General features: G+C 39.4%; 1 protein-coding gene across 1 annotated transcript; it reads left to right on the top strand.

Annotated features, from left to right (window-relative positions):
- Positions 1–2,273: 2,273 nt before the first annotated feature.
- Positions 2,274–9,795, top strand: LOC306714776 (protein phosphatase 1 regulatory subunit 12B-like). The gene is made up of 7 exons (XM_079184907.1): positions 2,274–2,596; positions 5,716–5,732; positions 5,852–5,990; positions 7,439–7,540; positions 7,954–8,004; positions 8,114–8,164; positions 9,405–9,795. Exons 1-7 carry the CDS (start codon positions 2,471–2,473, stop codon positions 9,489–9,491), a joined length of 573 nt encoding a protein of 190 aa, XP_079041033.1. The 5' UTR covers positions 2,274–2,470; the 3' UTR covers positions 9,492–9,795.

Below are 9,795 nucleotides of genomic sequence, written 5' to 3' on the forward strand. Positions count from 1 at the left end.
TGGAATACGATATCAAGTACGCTTTCTCTTGTGTGTAATCTCTTGAAAATAGGATTCAGTGTCTTGTTTCACCTTACAATGAGCCCTTTCTATCTACATACGGAGCGGGTCCTACACGCTTGGCACAAGGGAGAAGTTTGAGTTGGTTGCAATCTGCAACTTTATCGCTAAATGTTACCAGATCCTACACACGAGACCTTAAATAGTGATTTGATTTTATTAATGACAGTAATTACATTAATCTCTCAGGAAAAAACAACAAAAGGGCAGCATGATGACAAGCTGACGGGTATTAATGTACAGGTATCGGGTGTCGTAAAGCAAAACCTAATGAGAGGTTCCACTGTTGAATGTTAAACATCATTTTTATATCTTTAATATGATGATGTTCTTAAACAGTGGCTACATGTGCAGCTAAAATATGGGCATAGCAACCCCAATAATGTTTGTCAAGAACATAAAAAAACAACATTGAAATAGCAGTAGAACTGACATTCCCATTCAAAGCAATGTAGCAGGATGGTCTGAACGGTGGCCATTTTCATGTGTACCGTTGCCATTGCGACTGCTTGAGGGGGCTAACTCCTATACCAACTAAAACGACGTACAGCAAGTCAAGAATTGCTATCACCAGATCAATGACAACTTTGGCTTATTTTCTGTAACCAGTGTAGCATTAAAGCATGGTGGAATTAACAAGCTAACTAGTGGACAGCTAGCTAGCTCAGACTAGCGGACTAGCTTGCTAATTCTGCCATGCTTTATTGCTACACTGGGTACAGAAAACCAGCCGAACAGCGGGCCGCCGGCCAGCGTCAATGCTGGGCCTGACGGTCCCTCCGCCTCTATCCCAGAAAACCATTCAATGTCAGCTCGACTCCTACTGAAAATATCCCTCTATCCAAAAACATACTTTGGAACAATTTGCTAGTGGAGCTACACGTGCACTCATCAGTGTCACTGTAGGAATGGAAATTTGTGAAACTATTTGTCTTATGTAATTCCATGATTAGTTTGCAGCAGGTGCAATATGGGGCTCGCTCTGACAGCCAACTCTGACTCAGGCTGGAAATAATTAGAAGCAAAGTGAAAATGGAGACATGGAACCATACATGTGGTGTGTATCACCACCTGACACCACTTTACACATCAATTTGACAACATTCAGACCGTTAAGATTTTATTTTTAAACCCCAATATTTGATGTGAAACTTTACAGTGTAGGCTACTTGCTTTGAAATAAATTTGTCCCATTCCACAAGCATTTACTGAGCATGAGTAACACAGATAGCACTCCCTTTTTAGGAGAATAAATTGCAAACAAATGAGCTGTGCTAACATAATGAATGCAACTGTGTCACGTAACATACTCCGAAAGGTATGTAAACTCGTCTTAACTGTCAACACATGCAGCCTCCAGCTTGATTAAATTAAAACAACAGGTCTCACCCTAAGAACTGTATATTTGGGCCTCTGACCAACCTGTTGTTTTTTATACACTCTTATCTCACACCGACACAAACATGCGTGCTTGTCCAACTCAATTGCATTCTACTTCCAGATGTAGCTTCTACCAATTGTTTTAATTGAGGTGTTGCCATTTTTAACAGTGTTGATCCTAGTGGTGGAATGTAACTGAGCACATTTACTCATGAACCAAAAATATAAAATAATAAATTAGCTCCAACTTTACCAGCTGCAACATAAATCTGATTAATAAACATGATTCTGGACCATTCTGCACAATGAGTACTTTTACTTTTGGCACATTTTGATACTTCTGTACTGTTACTTAAATAACATTTTTTATTTTTACTTGTGACAAAGTAGCTTTGTTGTTGTGCTACTTCTACTTCTATCTGAGTACTTCCTCCACCACTGGTTCTCAAAGTTTCCTCTTTGTACAACAAGTGTAATAAAATCACACTTATTTTTACTGCAAAGGAAATAACGCTTATAATAAGCACACCTTCGTGTGCATTACACACAGAACCAAAATAGAGTGCTTCGTTGTAAATAATACACACATTGTGTAAACTATTTTCATCTACAGAAACTACCCTAACAACACTAAGACTAATGCTGCTTTACTTGTTCCATTTTTGGCTGAATGACTGAGTCCCTTGAGAGCCCTTGTGAACAATACTGCTGTCAGATTCGTATGTTCACACACACACACACACACACACACACACACACACACTACAGCCCGCCTACTCCCCAGTCCCACCACTTCCTCCACAGCTCTCCCATTTGTGCAGTTCTTTCACGCTCATCACATATTCAACGTCTCACCATCACATGAAGATCACACTTTCTCACTTAAACTAAGGAAACAGCCACAGAATTTGACATCAGTCGGTGGATTATAAGTAGATCCCTCTACTTCTTCTTTGCTGCTTTATTTTTGTTGAAGACAAAAAAAGAAAAAATAACTTTTTGGAGGTACTTTGGACCAAACTGCAGCTGCATGCGGAGGCCAGCAGCTTTGGGAGCGATGTCATCTCTACTTTCTCACAACAAAGATCAGCCACGCATCAGAAAGTCACTCTCTGACTCTCCAACTTCATCCACCGCCACCACCAAGAGCCTGAGGGTAAGGCCGGACTGTCTTTAATCTTTGCAGTGTCTGTTTGGTTAGAGGAAATGCCACGGCTGACATAGTGCAAACACTAACATTGGAGTTCATTCACTGTCAAACACATGTCTGTAACGAGCCACAGAAGTACTCCTGTGTGTTTGTATGCTCTGACATATAATCTGAGAAGCAACAACATTGTTTACATATGACAGCTGTTGGAATGCAACTAAGGATTTTTCTAATGTCCTTCAGTCCACTTTAAACTGCCAATGGCACTATCATTATTGCAATAGTTTCATTTATATTGTGCTGCAGTCAAAAAAAAACGTATGTAGAAGCAGAATTTCTCAAGTGATGGCGTAATCAGTGACTTTTCAAGCTTTGTTATCATTTTACGCATTTATTTGGGTGCTATAATTGACAATTAATCATATAAAAACAATTAAAGATGGTGTTTCCATTTGCCAGATTTATCAGTGTAATATTTATAAAATCATGCACTATACTTGCTGATTAGAACGACACATGTTTTTTGTACAACTTTAAACGTTACAAACTTCGAACAAACTTTAATTTGTTCGATTATAAAGTATTTTTTTAGAATATGTTTTGGACATTTGCCTTAATCCCCATTAGTGTACCAGGGACATTGTGGTTACATGGTACGCATATTGGACCCCTAAGCCACCCCACAATAAAGATTGATCTCTTCTAAAACTCTGACATGCTTCTAATGGCTCGCAATGACTCACAAAAAGTGTGAAACTAAATTGCATGCTGATGTGCGTGAGCATGGAGGAACAAAACTTGCAAGTGAAACCGTAGAAAAGTTGTAGTGAGCAGTTAGTCTTATCTCTAGAATCCACTTAGGAAAGATTCATGGAGAGACACAGAGAGAGGGATACAGGAAGAGAGAGAGAGAGTGAGAGAAAGAGAGCAGGGGGTGAAAGACAGGATGACAGGGAACAGAGAGGAGGAGGGATAGAGCGCATAGGACTGGCTTGTGGGAACTCAGACGCAGTATTTATGGATGTTTATCTCTCCGCTAGTCCTACGGGAAGCTCACATTTTCCACTTGGGAATAGCTGGTCAGCAAGCAAGAAGTGCCTCTATGGCTCTAGAAAGGCTGGAGGACAGCTTAGTGACAGAGTCGCTCACATGCACGGGACACAAAGGCCTGTGTTTCCATCAGCATCTGTTTATAAGTGCTGTCGCTTAATCTAAACCAGAGCTTTTTCCAAGTCTGCATACTGTATATCATTAATTGCCGTTTACCGAGCATATCCAAGTGTCCAGAGAGAGTTTTAAAGGAGCTGACATCAGAGTCTGGGGAAGATCCAGAGATCTTGTAAATGTCTGAGGAGAGGCATATCACTGTGTTTACACGCGGTGTCTGTAACTGAAAGCCCTGTTTCTTCTTTAAAGTAACTCCTCTTGCCATCTCCATGATTTAGTTAGATGTGTAACTGTTCACCAGTCTGCCGTTGGCTTTAGTTTATGTGACTGTCACAATAAGGCTCTATGTCTGAAATAATAGACTACAATGCATGAAGGAACTGCACGTACTGTCTTAGAAGTTGTGTCAGCATCAATAATTAATTCAGTGCATCATTATTCTGATACATGCTGATGTAAAATTGCTGGATAGTGGATAATAGTGGATAGTGGATAATGACCTCTTCTAAGTTAATACATATTGATTTTTAGCATTAGCTTTTCTCATGATTAATATGAGAGCATTTAAAGATGGAGAGGATGGGTTCAGCAGGTTCAGAGACGATATATGGCGACACTGTTTTATATCGTAATGCCATTTTATCTGCTATGTAAAGCACTTTGAATAGCTTTGTTGTTGTAAAGTGCCAGTCTGCATCAATGCTAGCAGCTCTGCGAGGCTTTGCTAAGGCAGAGCGTATGTCATTTCTAACATCAGCATACTAACGTGCTCACAGTGACAACGCTAACAAGCTCATGCTAGTTAGTACAGCGGAGCTCCTCCCCATGCAGTCTTCTACAGGCTCATTTTATTAAACTTATTTGTGAAACATAAAGCAAACATAATCCTTGACAAAGTATATGTAAAAAACGATGTATGTAATCATAACCGATGGCGTTTGCAGTCACCAGAAGAAATCCAGATCTAAAACCTATGGGAGGTTTTGGACCATGTGTTAGACAGCACTCTCTGCCATCATAAGCACTAAATAAGGAAATATCTTTTGCAAGAACAGTGTTCGATCTATTTCATGGTGGCTCAACACCTTACTAAGACACTTTATGTACCTTTAATTTGTCAGTTATCTGTATCTGCATTTTATATCGGGGTTCATATCACTCGTACTGGGGATGTAAGAACTAAACCTTTGTCCCTTGTAGTCGCCAGGCTACAATTTCTCATCTTCATGAGGGAGTTTTTACTGTTGAGCTGCTGTTCTGCTCTTCCGAGTGAAAACCTCTCGCTAAGGAAACCGTATAACCCTTCGAACTTCAGCAGGCAATAATGAACACATTGTGAAAGCCACTGCCAGAGCTATTACCTTTTTTGGATGTGTTTAGTTATCTCTGCTTGTCAGTTTATTTCAGAGATCACTTCCTCTCTCCTTCTTTGACTCGGCTTGGTATTTCAGACTGCCATAAACCTTTTCTTGGAAAGCTGAAAAAAAAAAAAAAAGAAGTCTTTCATGAGGAATTCCTGCATGGTAATGTCACTTCAAAGAACAACTGAGCTATGCTTTCTAGATCTATTGATAATGAATGCACTTGCTGACATTGTACATAAAAGATGGCCTGTGAGCATTGCAGCAATATTTCGCAGAGGAAATGGTCAACGTGGTACGAAGCACAACCTCGTTCGTGGATTTGCTTCATAAATCTCAAATCACGACCAAAGAGCAAGTCAAACAAATGATGAAGTCGAGCTGTGTGACGTCATTATTTGTGCAGTAATGAGCATCTAGAGGACACGATGGGGTTGAATGACTTCTTTATGCTAATGTCACGCTTAAATTGGGACTTAGTTTAAAACCTTTCGTAAGATAATCAGGAATGTTATTACAAAAATAACATTGTTGTGGTTGTTGCATTTTCCCTTTTGGTCAGATAGTCGGTTTTAAAACATTTCCCCTCTTTTTCAGCACGAGAAACTGTCTAGGTAAGCAAATCTAATTCACACCATTAATATACAAAAGACATTCAATAGAGAAAAAAACACAGGATGTCTGTGACAGCAACGGAGCTAAACCCTGAATAATACCTCTCTTGTGTTTTCAGACTGAGCTCTTCTGGATCCTCGGATGTCTCCAACGACCCATCAACAAACCACGCTGAGTCCTACTTCTTACGACGGGAGAACAGACTGTCTGCAAGGAAAAGGGCAGAAGAGGAGTCAGCAAACAATGACTATAAAAAGGCAGGTGATGCACTTTGCACGTTGAACACTTTGACAATTAATGAACTCACTTCCAGAATTTAAACTTTAAACTCAACCAGTGGTTTTCAGCACAGGACTGTCATCGTGGTGCTTTACAGAGAGGCTAGAAAGACCTCCTGTAAATACACCACAGGATGGCCGAGCTTCAGTCGATTATCCAATGAGAACATCTGGCCTGCAAAGGATGTTGCACCGCAGAGTACACAAAATAAAAGTACACAACTAAATGTTACATAAACAGTAGAGCAGAATTGACTTGTCTTTGTCATTTAATCAGCTCGTCCACAGAAAATAAATTGGCATCAAGTTTTGTGAGTGATAATCTATTTATGTCCTTGATTATGCAGATTCCTGATATATTCCAATTTTTGGGATGTCATTTCAATATCTTTGGCTTTTCTGACTTTTGGCATTTTTCACTGTTTCCTGACGTTTTATAGATTAAAGGATTGATTTTGTAAATCCAAAATCTCAAATCAAATCTCATCACCAAAGCTAAGGATCCCCACTGACTCGGACACTTACATCCCCGGGACCGTCACAGACATTTACATTTACAACACTTCACTTTAAATATACACTTTAATAACATACTTATTTTAACGTTCTCTTCATTTGTTTGTTTGTTTATTCTACTATTGTATCTATCTACTATGTTTTGTCACTATGTTTATTGTTATGCACCAATCACCAAGCCAAATTCCTTGGATGTATGTGCAAACGTATACTTGGCAACAAACCAATTCTGATTCTGATTCTGATTCTGATCTGTAGCTTAAAAAAACTACTGAAGTTGTTGTTGCTGGAAGTTCATATCAGTGAATAAAGAAAGTGACTAAAGCGAGTAGAGTCTATCCATGCTAGCGGCTCTGTGATGCTGTACTTGGGCATGCTCCCAATGATAATTCTAACATGTTGATACATGTTCACCATGCTCCCCATCAGCTGAGACTGATGACAATGACATTAATTTCGCAAACTTTTGGTCTTAAAACAAAGTATTAGACAAAATAAACAGTTTGACCTCACGATGGCGCCACAGAGAGCCAACGGGTCACCAAAGGGAATTGTACAAATGTGAACTTCTGATGGAAATGACGGATTTCTATACAAACCTGTATGCCAACCAGCCTGTAGAAGTTAAGATATTTCAGTGGATACATGTAGACTTTGACCTGTTTGTTAAACTCTCAGGGAGAAACAAAGTCATTAGGGTTCACGGCATCGGGGATATTTGTACCACATTTCACAGAAGACAATGTTGAGATAAAAATGACGACCTCATGCACAGCAACCAAAAAAAAAAAGCATTAATTGCATATTAACTGTTAAAACTACCACACAAACCATCACTTTAGCTGTTGACGCCAATGTTCTGTTAGTCAATCAAACGCTCCCTTTTTGCTAACAAGTTCATATATTTGTAGATGTATGAAAAGGCACTGGCCACCAATCAAAGGCTGAAGTCCAGGCTGGAAACAAGTAAACAGGAACTGGCCATGATCCAGGACCAGCTGCAGAGAGCACAGGTACGGTACACGCAGTTAATGTGCCAGATCCAGATTCATGAGAGTGAAAGAACTCATGGAAATGGTCGCTGCAGAGGCACCTGAAAAAGTACCTGAAAGTTTCTGCAAGTCATCGTTCCGATTATACTTGTCAGTGCACACAGAAATGCACCCATACATTCTCATTGGTAATATCAGGTAATGCTGTAATGGGAGGGGAAATGTGACATGACAGATTGCGGCTATACAAGGACGCTGCAATTTGGGAACAATAACAGTGAGCCGCTTAAGAGTTTATGTGTGCAACTGGGGTTATATTGGATATCCTACATGAGACACTTGTGCTCACTGTTATGAAAAATGTAGCGCCTATAATCGTACTGCTTCAAGGCTTTGGACTGTAAACTTTTCCTGATAACCTTTCGTTTATGCAGAAGGGAAGAGCGGGAGATTGTGGCTCCAACATGCTCGAGACAGAAAAACAGGTATAAAGTCAGGATTATACAAAATGCTCATAAACATTTACAGTTTTTATCCAAAGTGTTTGTCTGGTTTTACTATGTTAATTACTATGTTGAATGTTCTTCTTTATAGGAAAGTCGGAGTCTACGAAAGAGAATATCAGATATGGAAGAACAGTTGAAGGTACTTCAGATTTGTTATTTACATTAAGATGAACTTTTTTTTTTTTCATATTCAGTCTCATTTAAAAATATGAATAGTTAACAACATTGCAGAATCCCCTACACAGGAGAAAGTAAAGCCTATTTGACATGAGGAAAACAACCAGCACTCAAATCCAAACAGTGTAAAGTGTCTGCGGGAGTTGGAGCGACGGTGTTCGCTGCTGTGTCTGCGGTGGTTTTCGCTGACATCATTTGTCACCATTATGCTCCGCTGGCTGTGGAATGTGTGAGCGTTTTGACACTGCGAGCGAGCCATCAGTATTCATCTGTAGTGTAACGCTTGCAGATGTCTGCTGTGTTTTGCCCAAGAGGATGCAAACAGAAACCTCTTGTTATCTGTGAATAAGAGGCCTAAACAAACACGGGAGGCTGGTTTGAAAATAGATTTTCACAACAGAGAAGCACTGTTGTTGTGTGTATTTAAATGAGCAAGTCGGTTCCAGTTGTGTCTGTGTGTCGCTGGATGCAAGTGTTGAAAGGTTTTGTGTTTGTGTATATGCGATGCTGTTGTTTTAAACTGCCCAGATTCATTCAGACTAGATTACACTTTTTGTGTGAAGCTAATTTCCCTTCTGGTTTGGTAATTCTGGATTTAGTTAAACTAAAGGCAAAATAAGGCTTCAGCAGTCTAAGTTAGACAAACTGAGTTTTACAAAGTTAAAAAATAGTCCTTCTTCTTAATTCTATCTCTCCAATGCAACGCAGCAAAAATACAACAACAAAAAGCAAAAAAGCATTGCCTGTAGAAACACAAAAAAACTAAAAACACTAACTTTGGAAAATACCCGCTTGAATTTTCCGTAAAGGACTGAAGAAGACCCGTAAGATTCAGCTGAACATTAGAACACTTGATGTAATGGAGGCTGAAAATCTTGTGGCAATCAAAACCAGGATTTTGTGCATGGCATATGAAAATACTACCAAAATATCAATTGACTTCAAAACTAAAAGTAAGAATCCATCCATGAAAAAATGAACTGTACAGTTTTCATATGGCGACTCACATGCAGCATGTGAGGTCGACCTGTCTGTTCAAAGGCATACTATGCAGGAATTGTTGCTTACTGTTTGTTTAATGTTCTAATTTCTTATATTGACCATTACACAAAGACATGTTCCACCCAGCATAATGAGCCCTCCGGGTTATGAGCAACATGTGATTTTACATCTGTGCCCATTGTCTCGTGCGCTTTCTTTAGGTTAAAGCAGAGCTGAAGATGGAAAACCAGAGACTGAAGGACGAGAATGGAGCTTTAATCCGGGTCATCACTAAACTGTCCAAGTGAGACAGGAAGCAGGAAAGATAAGAAGAAGAGGGACAGATACCAGAAGCCATCTTATACCTGCATTCTTCTTACATTCATCCGATCCTGAGACAGAATGTTCAGAGTTTTCTTGTAATGTTGGAAACTTTAGTCTGTTGAGTACATTTACATTTGCAGGGATAAAGACACGTTTTACATCAGATGTGAAAGCTTCATGTCACTGTACTGTATCTAAAGTAGTAGCACATTCCTTGACAGAAAATATATTAAATTAAAGTTCATATTGTATATTCATAACATATTTCTACATAAAGGCAAATGCCAA

This window comes from Pholis gunnellus (assembly GCF_910591455.1).
Source record: "Pholis gunnellus genome assembly, chromosome: 3".
Lineage (NCBI taxonomy): Eukaryota > Metazoa > Chordata > Actinopteri > Perciformes > Pholidae > Pholis > Pholis gunnellus.